The sequence below is a fragment of the Myotis myotis genome, unplaced genomic scaffold (genome assembly GCF_014108235.1).
Source record: "Myotis myotis isolate mMyoMyo1 unplaced genomic scaffold, mMyoMyo1.p scaffold_m19_p_16, whole genome shotgun sequence".
In the NCBI taxonomy this organism is placed as follows: Eukaryota; Metazoa; Chordata; class Mammalia; order Chiroptera; family Vespertilionidae; genus Myotis; species Myotis myotis.
In genome coordinates, this window is record NW_023416320.1 from 25136980 (window position 1) to 25155770 (window position 18791).

The 18791-nt window shown below is 38.4% G+C and overlaps 1 protein-coding gene across 4 annotated transcripts in view; it reads left to right on the top strand.

Moving 5' to 3' along the window:
- The window catches only part of LOC118670785 (MDM2 binding protein), a 55660-nt gene that overhangs the window by 28177 nt on the left and 8692 nt on the right, over window positions 1-18791 (top strand). For all 4 annotated transcript variants that reach the window (XR_004972473.1, XM_036338173.1, XM_036338174.1 and 1 more), the window contains exons 14-17: window positions 1535-1696; window positions 3635-3752; window positions 11684-11839; window positions 14851-14946. Coding sequence is in view for 3 of the 4 variants with exons in the window: in XM_036338173.1 (XP_036194066.1) it covers window positions 1535-1696; window positions 3635-3752; window positions 11684-11839; window positions 14851-14946 (532 nt within the window). In the remaining variant the exon portion in view is untranslated. The remainder of the gene's footprint in view (window positions 1-1534; window positions 1697-3634; window positions 3753-11683; window positions 11840-14850; window positions 14947-18791) is intronic.

Sequence of the window (18791 nt, forward strand, 5' to 3'; positions counted from 1 at the left end):
TACTTTACCATTGCTAGTGTTCCTGTCTGCAGAAACCATGTGTTACTTATCTTGGATGAGAACTGGAATGACCCTCCCAATATCCACATTGGTGAGGTGGGATTTTACAGAGGCATTTCTCATAAAGCTGATGGTCTAAAGTAGAACCCCAAGTCTGGCCACTACCTGCTCAGCCTGTTCCCTTGTGTTTTTATGTACCAACCTCACCTAGAGTGATGAATGCGCTTTCATCCTCTGTGCCTAAGGGCCCAGCACAGTGCTTTGCAGGTAGTATATAATAAATGTTTGTTGAATTGAATTCTGTAGGAATTTATACTTTACTGTTTATTATAGGAGAAAATGTTATTAGTCTAGAAGTGTTTTAAAAATGAAATATTTTCATAAAAGCAATACATGGGTATAGTTTAAAAAATGCAAATGGAACTGGACAACTTAATATGGAAAACAGCAGTGCCCACCCCTCCCTATCTTTCAGTCTCTGCCCACAGGCAGCTCCCTTCAGCTCCCTATCTTTCAGTCTCTGCCCACAGGCAGCTCCCTTCAGCTCTTCAGCTAGTTTTTCTGGCATTTCCTTCAGTTTTATAAATAATATGTGTAGGCAGCTATTTCTGGATTTACCAATTTCAGTCATCATCTTAACATCTGAGATACAGACTTTAGTGTTCTCACATCAGCTTCACTTTCTCTTCACACCCTTTACAGAGAAGTCATGAATTTTGGTTAAATCAGTGGTTAGTTCTAATATTACTATGACTACGTATAGAAGTTTACTGCTGAGTCATGTCATATATGATGATGAGCTACTCTTCTTTCTTGCATAACCTTTGTTTTGCTTTTGTTATCACTTTCTTTTTAATCTGTCTATTCTTCTGTATAGACCAAATACTGTTATGTTTCCCAGAGGCTCCAATTTTCTGCCACACACTCATCATTAAATTCATATGTTCAACACAGCAGTTCCATTTTATTTCTCCTAATTTTTTTTTCTGGAGTATTTTATATTTTGCTTTATTGTAGACAAATTGCTTCATGACCTCCTCTGCTTTGCTGTCTCCACCATAATCTCATCTTCCGAGATGTATTGAAAACTTTGATCCTTTATTGTTTCTTCTTATGTTGTCTTTTCTTATTCCTTTACTCTGATTTTAATTTTGGGAATGAGAAGAAATAAGTAGCAGTGGCCAAGTTTATTAACTTATTTCAATAAAGTCTTACAGGTTTTATTTTTGCAAAATAACAGCATAAGACTCTGCAAGGTATTTTTGAAAACTTTTGTAAACTTGCTTTACCATTTCTCACCGTTCAGTGTTAACAAATTATTCTTTTTCTGTCTCTCTCACGTAATTGGGAATTCCACCATTATCTACAAATGGGATTAAAATGAAAGCAAGCTTACACAGGAATGTTGTTTGCTGGATAAATTCACTTATTTCAGTTTTGAAAATATTTCTCACAAAATGAGTAGTAGATGGGCTTTAGAGAGGATTTAAAGTAATGGTGATATAGTTAGTCCTGTTGATCTGTTGTCTTACAGAGAGGAGAAAGTTGGCAGAGCAGCCCGAAGTGGTTTCTGTTGATGAACTCAAAAGTCTGTTAACACTCACAAGGGAACACTTTTTAGATCATTTTGAAACTATTAATCCTAAAACAATTCTAAGAAAAACAGACAAAATTATTACCTCCAACCTGTTAAATGGTAAGTTTTTTGTTACTTTAAATATTAGTTGTTTTTTGTATGGCATTTATGACAGTTACTATTTATTATTAAAACTAATAAAATACATTGATCAAATTTAAATACATCTTATAAACTTGAATAATTGACGTATATTTGTATATACAAGCACAACAGGTTCTCAAGTAACATCATTTCATTCAACATTGTTTAATTAGAACGTTGATGAGATGCCATAGAAACCTAACTCTGGTTTATATCAATTAGCCTATGGTAAAGTTGGTTTCTTAATATCATTTCACTTAAAGTTGCAGCACTTACCGATGGCGTTAAGTGAAGACTTACTGGATATATGTGTGTGTGTGTATGTGTGTAAATAGTGAGCTGTATTTCTTATCACTTAAACATTTTCTGATTACTTCCGTCAGAGAGCATGGTCAGTATAGTTGTTTCTGAGCAGAGGGGAGAGGCTTTTGAGGTGATCCTACGACTCTCACTAAGCTGCTAGAATGGGTGGGTTTCTATTACACTGTGTTTTCATAGGTGAAAAAAATAGAGCCTACATGGAAATTTAACGTGGCTAAAACCACATAAGATGCTCCACATTTGGCACTCATTGTAGCAGGAACAGTCGCCAAACTTTACTGAGGGAGCAGGAAATCATTTAAAGTAACTTGCATTTCTTTCTCTTTTCCTGGTTTCTATTGTTGTGGTGAATTTGAGTAGAGTGAAGCTTTTCAAGACGTAACAAGAAAACATTTGAAGATTGCCTAGCATTTTAAATGTACAGGATAACTTTTATTTTTATTCTGTGAGAATCATTTTTATTCCATAGATCAATAAGAATATGACTGAAGAATCAAGTTAACAGTAATGTGTATTGAGTACCTTTTATCTGTTTGACACCATGAAGGGACAGAAAGAAGTAAAAATTTGAGTCTTTCTAAGGGCTTCTGATCTACTTGGAAAGTAAAATATAAATTTAGCATTTAGAGTATGTTTAAGAGGCCATGCTCTGGAGCTAGACTGCCAAGGTTCAAGTCTTAGTTTTGTTTCTTCCTTGCTGAATGTCTGGGCAAGTTGTTTAACCTCTCCATGCCTCTTTCCTCATGGGGATAAGAATATTACTCACTAGATTTATTGTGAAGAATGAGTTGATACATATAAAACACTTAGAACATAGTAAGTGCCCCCAAATTGTTGAGCTGTTGTTTGTATTGTCATTGTCATTTCATCATTTTTACATATCAGTCTCAAAGTTAAATAGCAGTTTGGAATAATCTGAAAGATGTTGGAGACAGTGTGGGGTTACTTGTAACTGGGAGATGTGTTCAATACGTGAGAGAGCATAGCTTCTTGATTACAGCATGGGCTCTGGAGCAAGAGTAAGAAGTTTGAACCCCAGCTCTGCAGCTTGCTTGCTATGTGACCTTGGGCAATTTTCCTAACCACTCTGAGCCTCAATTCTTTATCTTTAAATCAGGGATAACAGGTTGTTATGAGGTTTGCATTCTTTATAAATGGCTTAGGAAGTTGTCTTGTATGAGGTAAATGCTGTATATTTGTTAGTTAGGTAAATACATATGCATTTTGAAGAGAGAAATGTAACTAGGACAGTTACAGAACTCTTCGTTAGGAGCTGAGAGACTTGATGTAGGTCTTGAGAGATGCACTTTTATTATGAGGAGATGAGAATAAAGAAAGCTTAATACTGGTTTGTTTGTTCGTTTCCAAGAAACTTTATATGGTATTTTGCACATTTCAGGCTATCAGAGAGCCTCACTGAATGTCTGAAGTAAAAATTGAATCCAACATGCCTTTATGCACACTCAAGCACAACCCCCCCCCCCCCACACACACACACGGATGTATGAGTGTATCTACGTGTATACATTTTAATGTAGTTAAATTCAGTGTGTTAATGCTTTTCAGTGCTTATGTGTATTTCTTTCTCTTTAGACACCTGTCCAGTGGATTCTATTTCTTCAGGTCTAGTGGAAACCAATCCTCTGGAATGGCCAGAAAGGCATGCTCTTCAAAATTTAGAAACATTTGAAAAAGCTAAACAAAAAATGAGGTAATATTTAAACAGCTTAGTATTTTATTGTTCATTGTTGTTTTTTGTTAATACTCACCCCATTATATTTTTCCCATTGCTTTTCAGAGAGAGTGGAAAGGAGGGAGGGCGGGGGAAAGAGAGAGAAACATCGATGTGAGAGAGACACATTGATTGGTTTCCTTTTGCATGCATCCTGACCAGGGCCTAGGATTGAACCTGCAACCCAGGTGTGTTCTCTTGACTGGGAATCAAACCCAAGACCCTGCGGGTTGTGGGCCTATGCTCTAACTCAGCCGTGGGCAAACTACGGCCCGCGGGCCGGATGCGGCCCGTTTGAAATGAATAAAACTAAAAAAAAAAAAGACCGTACCCTTTTATGTAATGATGTTTACTTTGAATTTATATTAGTTCACACAAACACTCCATGCTTTTCTTCCGGCCCTCCGGTCCAGTTTAAGAACCCATTGTGGCCCTCGAGTCAAAAAGTTTGGCCACCCCTGCTCTAACTGCTGAGCACACCAGCCAGGGCAACAGCTCAATATTTTTAAGTGAACTTTCTTACGTCTCACACTGTGTTTATGAGATACTAGTTTTTTGTTGTTGTTGTTGTTGTTTTTATCCTCACCTGAGGATATATTTTTATTGATTTGAGAGAGGGAGGGAGGATAGGAGGGCGGGCCCTGTTATCGGAGTCATCATTGCGTGTGTCTGTGCCTGACATGCCCTCAGGCTGCCATGCTGGGTGCTGGCATGCAGTGGGTCAGGTGGGCGAGGGGCTCCTGCTGCAGGAAGCAGAGGAATGGCAGAGCGATCTAGGCCTTTGCAGGGAAGAGTGCTTTCTGTTTTTCCTCTGGGCTCCCAGGTGAGAGAGGAAGGTGCTGGGGCCCAGGTGAGCCCCTCACTGCATTTGGTAGCGAGTAGAATGTTTCCCCCCAGTTTCTAACTCTAAGCATGGATACCTCCAGCTTTAACCAGGATTTTGATTTTCCCCATATCTCCTTTGAAAGAATTTCCCCTCTTTAATTAGAGGAGAATTTTGCCTATGATTAATAAAGCTTTTCTTTCATGTTTTATTTTTTTCTGAAATAAAAATCAATTGTTAATATTCTTGAACACCGCAAGCATTAAGTAGTAACAGAAGTAGCCATGCAGAGCAGTCTTTGTAAAGCAGTACAGCTCGGTCTACCTGGCCAAGTTGATCTCCAACCCTGAGCATTCTGCCAAATCATGGGCAATGGCTGATATCTGACCATTTTTTTTTAACCTACAGAAATGGCAAAGTCAAATGGTTTCACTTAGTATTATTATAATTTGATCTCAACTCGACTCCTTCCTAGACTAATTAGATGCTTCTTTAGATCTCACCTTGCATTCTGAGTCACATTCAGGCCAATTTGCAGGCCCCCCCCCACCCCCACCCCTAACAAGCCCTGTAATTTTGTGCAGTCCTGCCTCTGAGCACTTCAGCTTAAGAGCCATTCTTGTGACAGTCTCAGCCAAAGTGGTTTCTCCAGAACTCTCATCTCCACCAGAGGCCTTCGTCTTCTTCCTTTTATGAGAAAAGAAGGAAGAAAGGAAGACAGTTGTTTGACCATTCCTGTGTGTGGAATTTTCCACAGCCGAATCTCTCTGCCGTGTGTTCATCGGGAATATTCTTTGGTTCTGATTTTTTTATTCCATTGGTGTTTGTCTTTTATGTGTAGTTTTTCTCCTGTGTCTGGTGGTTTGCATTTGTTCACAGCGAAGAATTTAGTACTTGGCTGCTCTGTATAGGTAGTTGGGTTGTACTTCCCCTATATTTGTGTAGTCTTGTTCCCAACCTCCTGTCACCTGGTTTAATATTTGGGAGACGGGAGATGCAGGTTGGAGATTGCCTGACAAGCTTCACTTGGTCTTTATACTGAGGGGGATTTATTCTGGGAATGTCACTGCTGACACTGGGGCAGGCACCTAGTTGTGGGTCTTCAGAGAGCAGTTTCTTTATCTTTAATTTGGAGGTAAAAAGTATAGGGGCGAGGTATGGTGTGGGAGGGTGGTACTTAAACAACTCTTCTAGTAGGATTCTTAGAATATGTCATCTGATTTTTGCCCACTGCCACACTGTGAACCCACATTTAGAATTGCTGTGGCTTTGTAGGACAGGACGAAGAAGATAGATTCTACTTGTTTTCTAGTTTTATCTCTAGTTCTCCTTGAGGCTCTTGTTCTAGTTTCTAAATTTTTGAAATTCATTGAACTCTTTGGTCCAACATTTTTTTTTTCTTTTTTTTTAACCCTATTATGACTTTTAGTGTCCAGTACTTCAACATCTTGATTTCACTTTGTGGAGTGGAGAGATTAATGTATATGTTTTTTTTTTTTTTTAATATATTTTTTATTGATTAAGATATTACATATGTGTCCTTGTCCCCACGTTACCCTCTACCCCCCCACCCCCCCCCCGCTCATGCCCTCACCCCCCCGTTGTCCATGTCCATTGATTAGGCCTATATGCTTGCATATAAGTCCTTTGGTTGATCTTTCCCCCTTACCCCCACCCTCCCCTACCTTCCCTCCAAGTCCCGACAGTCCAATCAATGCCTCTCCGTCTCTGGATCAGTCCTTGTTCATCAGCTTATGTTGTTCATTATATTCCACAAATGAGTGAGATCATGTGGTATTTATCCGCTCTCCAGTTCCATCCATGCTGTGGCAAATGGTAAGAGTTCCTTTTTCTTCTTCCTCTTCTTAAAGAATACCTTTCAGCATTTCATATAATGCTGGTTTGGTGGTGATGAACTCCTTTAGCTTTTTCTTATCCGTGAAGCTCTTTATCTGACCTTCTATTCTGAATGATAGCTTTGCTGGATAAAGTAATCTTGGTTGCAGGTTCTTGCTATTCATTACTTTGAATATTTCTTGCCAGTCTCTTCTGGCCTGCATGGTTTCTGTTGAGAAATCAGCTGACAGTCATATGGGTACTCCCTTGTAGGTAACTGACTGTCTTTCTCTTGCTGCTTTTAAGATTCTCTCTTTATCTTTTTTCTTGGCATTTTAATTATGATGTGTCTTGGTGTGGTCCTCCTTGGATTCCTTTTGTTTGGGGTTCTCTGCGCTTCCTGGACTTGTAAGTCCATTTCTTTCACCAGGTAGGGGAAGTTTTCTGTCATTATTTCTTCAAAAAGGTTTTCAATATCTTGCCCTCTCTCTCCTTCTGGTACCCCTATAATTCTGATGTTGGTACGCTTGAAGTTGTCCCAGAGGTTCCTTACACTATCTTCATATTTTTGGAATCTCTTTTCTTTTTTCTTTTTCGGTTGGGTATTTTTTGTTTCTTTGTATTTCAAATCTTTGACTTGATTCTTGGGATCCTCTTGTCTGCTGCTGGATCTCTGTAAATTATTCTTTATTTCAGTCAGTGTATGCTTAATTTCTAGTTGGTCCTTTTTCATGTCCTCCATGGTCTCACTATACTTATTGAGGGATTCATTAAATTTATCGGCGGTTTCCATAAAATTCTTGAAAAACCTTATAAACGTGGCCTTGAACTCTATATCCAATCGTTTGCTTTCCTCCATTTCTGCCATTTGTGACCTGTTTCTTTGTCTCCGCATTTTGGCAGCTTCCCTGTGTTGATAGAGTGGCCCTGTGCGCCAGGTGTCCTGTAGGGCCCAGTAGCTCAGCCTCCCCAGTTACCTGGGGTGGACACTCTTGGTGCACTCTTGGTGCCTTGGTTGTTGTAGAATCACTGGGAGGAATTGACCTCCAGGCCAATTGGCTGTGAGAATCAGCTGTGTCTAAAGTGGGAGAACTTCTGTGCTGAAGACACCCTTCTGGGGCAAGACTTGCTTCAGTGGGGCTTTGGTGCTCACTGAGTCTGCTCCCTGAGTGTGTCCCTTATGGATCTGAGGAGTTGCAATCTGGGTGGTCCCCCTCTGACCACTGGGTACAGTGGCTCCTGGATCTAAGGAGGTGCTAATTCAGCCTCTGCCTGAGGCCACACAGCAGGAGCCATGAAGAGGCTCAGCTGTGAAGCAATGCAAGCCGCTGCGGGGCCTTGGGCCTTCTCTTGGAAGTTCCGGGTCTGCCTGGTTCGGCTGCAGTTAGGTACATTCACATGCAAAAGCCTCTGCCGCAGCCTGGGTGGGGCGGGGTCTCAGGGAGTCAAAGGGCGGAGAAAGCAGCTATGGCCGATTCTCCGCCCGGAGTCGCGCGTCTCAGTGTCCCGGTAACGGCTGCAAGCACCTCTGAGGGAAAGCCGCCCTCAAGTTCGCCTGCTGCCGGACAGACCAGCCTCTCCCCGTATGAGTCCTGGGTCCCCAGAGACTTCCCGGAACCGGAGTTCAGAGCAGTCAGGAGCTTGTGATTCAAAAAGACAGCCGCGTCCTCAGGCGCCACCCCCTTTCCTCGCGCGCGAGCTGCCGTACCTCTGCACTTCACCTCCGCAGCGCCTCTGGCTCTCAGCGTGCTTTTCTTTCCTTCTAGTTGTAGAATTTACACTCAGCCAGCCTTCCTGTTGTTCTGGATGATATTTGCTCAGTCCTTTGCGGTAATTTTCAATTGTTGTGTGAGGCGACAATTTTCCGGTGTTTACCTATGCCGCCATCTTAGTTTTTTCCTAATGTATATGTTTAATCCACCATCTTGGACTAGGAGCTTATTTGTCATTCAAGGTCTAGATCAAATATCACCTTTCTTCTTAAGCCTTTTTTTTTTTTTTTTTGATGCTGCAACTCATTGTTATCTTTCTTTTTTAAGCATCTCAGGACTGTGTTATTCGTGAGACTTATTTTATTGTACCTTTTCTACCTCATTATACATCTATATGTTCATCTCCTTTCACTCCTCACCTCCTTTCTCCTGCCTCAAGTCAATCTATGCACTAAATCACGAGCCGTGATTATGAGTCTATAAATTATCATCAGTGAACTCTTTTTACTACCTCACAATGAGATCTACAAAGTAAAATACTCAATAAATACTTGTGAGTACTTCAAAATATGGGAGATACCATTAAATTCTTGGTTGTGGACAAAAATTATGTTGCATATTTCCAGAATTTGTTTTGTGTTAAAATAGGTTAAACTGGAGAACCAATATGTAGTGATATTCAGAAGTCGTAAGAACTTGGTTTTAGACAAACTCAGTCACCTGTTTGTGAATTTGTGGCTTCATCTTTTTTTTTTTTAAATACATATTTTTATTGATTTCAGAGAGAAAGGGAGAGGAAGAGAGAGATAGAAACATGAATGATGAGGAAGAGAGAGATAGAAACATCATTGATCGGCTGCTTCCTGCAAGCCCCCTACTGGGAATCGAGCCCACAACCCAGGCATGTGCCCTTGGCCAGAATCAAACCTGGGACCCTTCAGTCCACAGGCCTATGCTCTATCCACTGAGCCAAACTGACTAGGGCCTGTGGCTTCATCTTTAAGATGGGGATGACAACATGAGTTCTCCTTCAAAGTTGTGAAAATTTAATGAGAATATGTATGAAAAAATACTTTGCAAGCTTGAAAACACTGAACAAGATAAAGTGCTGTCACTGTTTTGGTGTTTGTTTCTTTGTGTTTTTTTTTTTTTTAATCCAAGACATATTTGGTAACGTAATTTATCACAAACGGGCTTTTAAATTGCTTTGATATCCTTGTGTCCAGGACTCTATATAAATGCAAATTATACATTTCCCCATTCCATCCAGCCTGTAAAATGATTGAGAGTAATTTTCATTAAGAACCCTTTGTGAGTTACTATTAGAGAATAGCTATATAGAAATTAAATTAAGCTCATAATGCAGTTCTTGCCCTCCTGGAATATAAAGTTCATAGAACATATTTGAGAATTCTCTTGTCTGTTTTTATTAGATTTATATTTTCAATTTAAAAATAAAGGGAATGGGCAGGGGAAAGGGGCACCGTCGGTACATTATGGGTCGTTAATGTATAGAAATGTCAGTCCTAACCCATAATGTCATCATTTTATCATAATTATCAGTAAAAATGCTTGATTTGAGTAGTAAAATAACCAGGAAAGAGTTGAATTGATATGAAGTCAGGAAATAGTTTTCTGTGCCAGTAAAGGTTTTATTTATGCTTTGGTGACAGGCCATAGCATAATCTATGACTCAGTACTTGCTATAACCTTTAAAATGCTCTGAAACTGAAGTGTTTTTCTCTTTCCAGTTTCTAAAACTTTTTAAGAGCTTTTCGGGTTTATAGAGTGATGGAGTAGAAATCGTACCCAATTCAGAGTCAGTCTGCTTCTGACTGTCATTTCAAATAGCTGTGTCACCCTGGCTCTGTAATGCAAACTATGTGCGTTAGTGTCTTCATCTGAAAAATAGGAATATGATTTTTTTTTTTAGGTTTGGTTTGCTGATTTTCACTTTACAAAGTACTTATTTTCAGGTGCTAACTTGATTTTGAATTAAGACCTATCCTGTCTTTTTCAAGGAAATTTGTGAGGATTAATCCTACCAGACCTGAGGCCCTGAACCTAACTGTCCCCTATACCTGGGCTCCTGAGCATTAAAGAGAAAAAACCAGCATGATATAGAAAAATGTTAGTTACATGCAAACAAGTGGTTAGAATAAGATGGAACTTGGAGACATTGTAGAAAATAGGTCTACCTTTCATCTACCTTTCATCTAGCGCCAATATTCCACCTTTGTGTGGAAATTACCAAAAAATCGGTACAGCAGTCTGGTAGGGTTAAGACTATTGTATGTAAAATAGTTTGAAGAATATACAGTCCTGCATATATGTCAGGTATAATAATGATTCAGTGCTTAGTCATAGTGGCATAATCGTGGCCCAAAGGGACCTGGGAGAGATTTCTGAGTACTGCCTAATTTCATGGTTGTGCTTCAAGTAATCTTTTAAGTTCTTAGAAAATTGGAACATTCTGTCTCTACCTTTAAAATTTACAATATTGTTGAGTTTCAGAATATACAAGAGATTTTTGATATAAATTTTATGAATTTGATAACTTCATGCTACTAAATAATCATGCCATCATCTATATATTAGTATATAGAAGCCTAAGCGACCTAACAACTGGTCGCTATGATGCACACTGACCACCAGGGGCCAGATGCTTAACGCAGGAGCTGTCCCTTGGAGGTCAGTGCGCTCTCAAAGCCAACCTCCCTTGGCCCCTCCCCCGAGTCGGCCAACCTCCTGTGGCCCCTCACCCCTGCTGGCCAACCTCCCATGGCACCCATCGGCCCTGATTGCCAGCCAGGCTGATGAACTCCACCTGTGCACAAAGTTGTGCACTGGGCCTCTAGTTTATCCTATATAATAAAAGGATAATATGCAAATTGACCCTAACATGAGAACGACTGGGAATGACTGGTCACTATGACACACACTGATCACCAGGGGGCAGATGCTCAATGCACTGCCACAGGGGGGGCTCTGCTCAGCCACAAGCCAGGCTGATGGCTGCCAGCACAGCGGTGGTGGCGGGAGCCTCTCCCGCCTCAGCAGCACTAAGGATGTCCGACTGCAGCTTAGGCCTTGCTCCTCACTGGCAAGTGGACATCCCCCGAGGGCTTCTGGGCTGCCAGAGGGATGTCTGACTGCCAACTTAGGTCCGATCCCCCGGGGAGTGGGCCTAAGCCAGCAGGTGGACATCCCCCGAGGGGTCCCAGACTGCAAGAGGGCACAGGCCAGGCTGGGGGCCCCCTCCCCCCCCCCCCAGTCCACAAATTTTTGTGCACCAGGCCTCTAGTAAGAATATATTTAGTTTAGTAACCTTTATTGATATGGTAACTGTGATCTAGAGGTTTTTAAAAATATACTTTGATATTAAATGATTTGCAAAGATTTTACTTTATTTTCTTCCTAAATGTGTAATTCTTCAATTTTCTTTGTGTATTTTTCTGGTTTCTGCTCATGTCATCTTTTCCTAATTATGAGGAATTCTAATCCACTTTTAATAAATCTACATAACATTATTTTCCTAGAGCTGGTTCATTTCCTCATTCATCTGAACAGTTGCTGGGCCACAAGGAGTGTGCACGGGATTCGACCACATTATTGGATGCTAAAGAATTGCTGAAATTCTTTACCTCAGAAGGATTACCAGTTGGAGATCTTCAGCCTTTACACATTCAAAGGGGGTAAGTTATAAACTTATAATTTCCAATTAATTTTTTAAAAGTCATTGAAAAAACACATGGCATCTCATTTCCCGTTTACTGGTGTCCTGTGCCACTTAGGCAGAATTCTCAATTTGATCTCAGTGTTTATCAGTTGGCCATAATCCTCACATTTTACCAAATGTCCCAGTGTTTTGTGGTATTGAATGTAAGGGAAACAAAGAATAAAAGCAACCTCAGCATATTCCCTATGAAAATTAGTAGGGAATATGCTGAGGTTCTTTGTATACGAAGGATGGTTCTTTTTAAGAAAAAATTATAATTTGACTTGCAAATACATATTTTTAATTCTCATTTCTGTATTACTGTCTAGGTTTTATTTTGCTGCTGTGTACTTGTCATGACATTGTCAGTCATTCCTAATAGTAGCAAAAAACACATCTTTCAACTGAAGAAATAGGAAAATGGAATAAAAATTCTTTTGAAACTATAACATTACTAAGTAAGAATTCAGTGTCTCCATGAATAATTTATAACTAATTTGACTTCCAAGATAACTTCTACTAAGTTACTAGTTAATAAAAACTAGGTGTTGCTGTTGTTGACTAACTGCAGCTAAAATCATGACATCAAATACTTGTGAGATTTGAATAATTTGTTCACAAACCCAATTTCTTTTTGTTAATCCATTATTTTGAAAACCCTTCCAAAGGACACTAAAAATTATAGATCATTTCAGTCACTTTAACAAAGGTTATTTTGACAAATACTGATTTTAAAGGTAAATTTTGGAAAGGCTCTATTTGAAAGTAGTTATATTTCAGAAATAATGATAGAACTTTTGCCTTCATGTGCATGTTCACTACAGAGAGAGGGAGCGACTTTGAAAACTTGAGCATTGACTCTGGGTCTTAATGACTTAATGATTTTAATGACAAAAATTGTGTAATTTTAGAGTAATTTTCTTTTCCTCCTACCTTTGAGAGATTGATACCCGTTTTTGTGGGGATCAAGAAAGTCAAAAAGTATATAACATTTTCTTCTATTTAGTTTTAGATTAGTATTTTATTAAATCATGAAGCATGAACTGGCAGAGTTAGGTGGGTCTGCCCAAACTGAATTATGGAGGTCTTTACTCTTGTGGCCACAGGTCTTTCTGAATTCAGTGTAGTAGTGGAGATATATTTAATTATTTCTGTAGTTCACAAGTAATTTCTTTAGGGAAGTTTGATATAGTTCCTTGATGTTAGTAAAGAACTGCATCATTATCAAATATGTTTTCTATTAAGGGCAAGTTTTCATGGCAGTGAATCAAGAACTTGTAGACTCTTCTTAAATGCTTACCTATCCAAGGAGCCATTCAAAATGCTATAGTAAATTAAAGTTCAGGCATAACCCCTATGAATATTCCAAAGAAATGTTAAATATTGACAAAATACATACTTATTAAAATGTTTCTTTTAGAAAGAACAAGGTGTGAGTAAAATTAAGCAAAAATAGATAAAGTTGCTGAGTGCTTGAAATAAGAAATGGATACAACATAGTAAAGGAAAGAAGTGAAATAAATGGCAGGTACCTAAAGAGTTTTGTCTTACAAAATGTTCGCTTTTATAGTCACTAGTCAAAATACTGGGGTCATTGCAATTTATTAGTGTTACTTTTTGTGAACACTTTAAGTAGATGCATTAGAATATAAATTCTGGTTTTTAGAATTTATTATGGAGCATATGTCTTACATTTTAACGTAATAATTACAAATGCTTATCATAGTACCCTAGATGATTTTCAGTAACAAATGGGTGGTGCCACATTTACTAATTAATAATGCCATAGAGGGGAATATGTGGTAGGAGATTTATTGTTTGTATTCTATCTACTTGCCTTTCTATTTACCATTTCCAAAACTGCATTCAAGCCCCTGGCATTTCATTGTTATGTAAAGACCACTGATGCGTAATTCTCCCTTCCCTACTCCACCCATCTGAGCTTCAGGAACATGATCCAGTATCTTAGACCTGTGCCTCCAACTTAGGCAGAGGAGACAGCCACCCATTAGAATAACCAGGAGAGCTTAACCTAATTGCAGTGACCTTCCTCCCAAGATGTTGATGTCTCCTAGGTATGGGAAGGGCTAAGCCTGGATACTTTATGTAAGCTCACCATATGATTAGTTTTGTTTTTTTTGTTAATCTTCACCCGAGGATATTTTTCCATTGCTTTTTTAGGGAGAGTGGAAGAGAGAGGGAAAGATAGAGAGAAACATTAGTGTGGGAGAAACCCATCTATTGGTTACCTCCTGTACAAGCCCCGACCAGGACCTGGGCCTGGGAGGAGCCTGCAACCAAGGTACATGCCCTTGACCGGAATCGAACCCAGGACCTTTCAGTCTTCAGGCCAATGCTCTGTCCCCTGAGCAAAACTGGCTAGGGCTCACCATATGATTCGTTTTAACATACCTGCTGATTGAAAAATCTACCTCAGAAGAACTGAAATCAGTCTATAATAATCTGTAATATTTAATAGCTTGCTGACTCTTAAAGTCCATGTCAAGATGACTACATTCCCTGTAAGGAAAAATCTAGGTCCATGTGTTATAGTAGGAAGTAAATACAACCTTTGTTACCAGATATTTGAGTTGACTTTAATTATTCCTCTGCAAAAAAAGAATTTAACTAAATGCATAGACATTAGTCCACTCGATCAAGAGAAAAAAAAAAATCCCAGAATAATGCTTCTTCTTGAATTTCCACTACAGATCATTTTCCAATCTTGATTTAGTCATGTTTCAGAATAGTTTTGTGAAATAAGTGACATTACAATTTCGGAAACTTGAGACACAGAAAATGTAAGAGACAAAATCCACAGGCTTATCCCTGCTTCATTTTCTTATTACCCTTTGTGATATCTTAATTTTTACCCTATGTAAAATTCATTTGAAATGAAGGAAGTCAGATTTCTTTATTTAGACATTTTCTAGAGTTTTCTTTGTCACTAAGTAAACTTTAAATATACATTTACAATTTTTATTTCAGGGAAAAGACTTTTGTTCTGACCCCAGAACTCAGTCCTCGGAAACTTCAAGTTTTACCTTTTGAAAAAGCCTCAGTGTGTCATTATCATGGAATTGAGTAAGTTTTTTTTTTCCCCTAACTCTTCTGCATGTTGTTGATGTAGCTTATACTATTTGTGTTTTGAGAGTGAATATAATAAAATGATATAAATTGAGATACAGAGCCAAAGAGAAAATACGCCGAAAAACAAAGTAGAACGTACACAAATAATTTGTCTTCTATTGTAAAAAGTAAGGTTACTGGATAATTAATCAGATTTATAGCATTTAAACATCTTACTATTAGTTACTAGATATTTTAATCAGAATTATTTTGGTGTCTGTGTATGAATGTATTTACACTACTTCTGGTCCCATTAATATTCCCTGGTCACTAATTACACTGTAATTGCTCAGGCACTATTAGGTGAAATGTGTTCCTGTTTGTAACATGTTCATATTGTGTGCACTTTTGTAGAATTTTAATTGACCAGTTTGAATAAAATTGCAAAGGGTTCTCTTGCTTAAAGGTATTAGCAGTTTCCAAGGGCATGTGCACACCTACCATTTTCACAAGGACAAGATGGTGATCATTAATATGTTTTACAATAAATTTTCAAGATTAGAGATTCATTTTGGAAAATACTTCACATTCTTAAAGCAAGACATTATTTTACACTGATTTTTCATAAATTGAAATAGAAAAGGACTTGATTTTACCTTAATCTTTGAGAAGCAACTTTTAAGTTTATCAGTGAACAGCAGAAATATACTCTTTTGATTGGCTTGCGGACTTGAAACACATGATGTAAGTACAGTGTTGAAATACAGATAGATAATGGCCCAGAGGATGCAACAAATTAACGCTAGGAACTATTTGAGAGAATTTCAAAGAGAAGTCTGAACTAAGTTTGAAAGAATGATTAGGAGTTTACCTGACAAAAAGGGAATATCTGGGGGATGAATGAAGTACAGAGGTACAATTCTAGGAAGAGGAAATTGCAATTCCGGGGTTTTTTTCTTTATTTTTTTATTTTTATTAGTTTCAGAGAGGAAGGGAGAGGTTGAGATAGATAGAAACATCAGTGATGAGAGAGAATCACTGATTGGCTGCCTCCTGCATGCCCCATATTGAGGATCGAGCCTGCACCCCAGGCATGTGCCCTGATCGGGAATCGAACCGTGACCCCCCTGATCCATAGGTTGACACTCCACCATTGAACTACGCCAGCAGGGCACAGTTTCATTTTTTAGTAAAAGTAATAAGTATATTGTATAATAATGAGGCCATATCATGAAGTCATTGAAAACCATTGTTGATATGGAAGGGAAAGTGATCTTTATTTTTGAGGCAATAGGAAGCTTTTATTTTTAAAGCATGAAATTAGATGCTTAGGTTTGTTTCATTGAAAGCAATCTCATTGTCCTTTGATAAACTGTCCTTTGAAGTATTTTAAGTAAGAGATGTTGGAAGACTAAAATACTATCAAGACAGGGAAAACAGGGAGGAAAATATAAACTTAAGAGCTATGTAAAGAACTTGAGAAACCAATTAGATGTTGGGGATGAGAAAGCAGGAGATATGAATTTCTTTAATGTTCTAGCTTAAGCACATTGGGTAGATAGTAGTGCAATCTGAGAAAATACAGATGGTCGCCATCCAGTAAGTCATTCTAGGATGTTTTGGTTCCTTGATACATTTAAAGAAGATTATTTTATAGAAGGAATATTTATGTTTGACACTAGAGGCAAAATCTTCAGTTAGTTTATTTTTGAGCATCAAAATAAAACTCCCATTAAAGTCAGGTGCAAGAAAAGATATCTGCAGCCATCACTTTAAAAAAAATAATAATTTTCCTGTATGTTCTAGCCAGTGAATTAAAATGAAGAAAACTAAAAAGTTTGAAAGAGTTTTTGTATTGAAAAGGAGATCAAGCCGAAACCGGTTTGGCTCAGTGGATAGAGCGTCGGCCTGCGGACTGGAGGGTCCCAGGTTCGATTCCGGTCAGGGGCATGTGCCTGGGTTGCGGGCACATCCCCAGTGGGAGATGTGCAGAGGGCAGCTGATCGATATTTCTCTCTTATCGATGTTTCTGACTCTCTATCTCTCTCCCTTCCTCTCTGTGAGAAATCAATGAAATATATATTAAAAAAAAGAAAAAAAGAAAAGGAGATCAAAAGTTTTGTTTATTTGTTTTTTGTTGAGTAGAGATTTGAAAGACTATTAGAAGTAGTGGAAGAATTTGCAAAATATATAAAATGCATAGTTTTTCTCTAACCAGCTATTTCCAATTTTGCACACAGTGAAAAAGAACCCCTTCAACATGGCAAGTCAAACATAAATATCAGAAATGATCTTAGCAAGAAATGTAGAATAGAAAATTTTGCAGATGTTGATAACATCTGTTTGCTTAATTTAGCTTAATGAAAAAATTAGTGATTTACACTGAAAGTTATGCAAAGGTATTATTCACATTGTTATTTAAAATAAGAGATATTAGAAATAATGTCTAACTTTAGGGCAGTGGTTCTCAACCTTCTGGCCCTTTGAATACAGTTCCTTATGTTGTGACCCAACCATAAAATTATTTTCGTTGCTACTTCATAACTGTAATGTTGCTACTGTTATGAATCGTAATGTAAATATCTGATATGCAGGATGGTCTTAGGTGATCCCTGTGAAGGGGTGATCCCTGTGAAGGGGTCCTTTGACCGCCAAAGGGGTCGCGACCCACAGGTTGAGAACCGCTGCTTTAGGGGCTTTGTTATGTAAAATGTAGGACGTCCATAAAATAAAATTCCGTGTCATCACCAGAATTGCTAAAATTGAAAAGACTGATAGATATTGGCTATCTATGTGGCACAATCAGCACTCTTGCACATAGTTGGTGGGAGTATAAAATGATATATCTACTTCAGAAGATGTAAGATCTGGCAGATTCTTATAAAACTTGAATACTCAGATCCTGTGACACAGAAATTCCATTATGCGGTATTTGCCTAAGAACTGTAAACGTAACTTTGCAAAAGGATTTGTACAAGAATGTACAGAACAGTGTTGTTCATAATAACCCTATCTGGAAACAGCCTAGGTGTACAATAGGAGTAGGGATTGATAAACTGGTATATGTACTCAGAGTCATACTACTCAGAAATACAAGGAACAACATAATTGAACATGCAACATGAAACTAAGACAAAAACTTCTGAGTGTGGAAGACATTGGATTTGAGGACTTTAGAATGAGCAATCAGAGCTACAACATCCAATAATATATCATTTCTGAAAGAAGTCCTATATAAAATGCTAATTTAAATCTAAATAGTTTGGAATTGTTAACAACAGGCAACTCAGAGATAACTACTAAATCATGAAAAGATTTGTTCAGGCTTTTCATTTCTGATATTTGGGGAAAGAATTTCTTATTTGAGAGGTTATATTTTTCCTCTAACATCAAAAAGTCAGGTATGTTTTTCAAATAAACTTGAATTTAGCTAAACCTTTTATTTAAAGTATTCATGTTTTTAGCTGGAATCCTTTTGTGCAGTGATTACAGATTGGACTTTTTGTTTGAACTAAATTTACCTTAGTCGTATTTAAGTGGGAGCTTCTTTAGAATCCCCTCGACTGTTTTTATTGTATTTTTAAAAAATACATTTTTATTGATTTCAGAGAGAGGAAGGGAGAGGGAGAGTGTGATGGAAACATCAATGATGGGAGAGAATCATTGATTGGCTGCCTCTTGCACGCTCCCTACGGGGGATCGAGCCCAAAACCCAGGCATGTGCCCTAACTGGGAATCGAACTGTGACCTCCTGGTTCATATAGGTCAACACTCAACCACACTGTCAGGGCTCCACTAGACAGCTTTTTAAAAAAATGTCCATGGTTGGGTCTCTCCCCAGACGGATTAAATCAGGAACT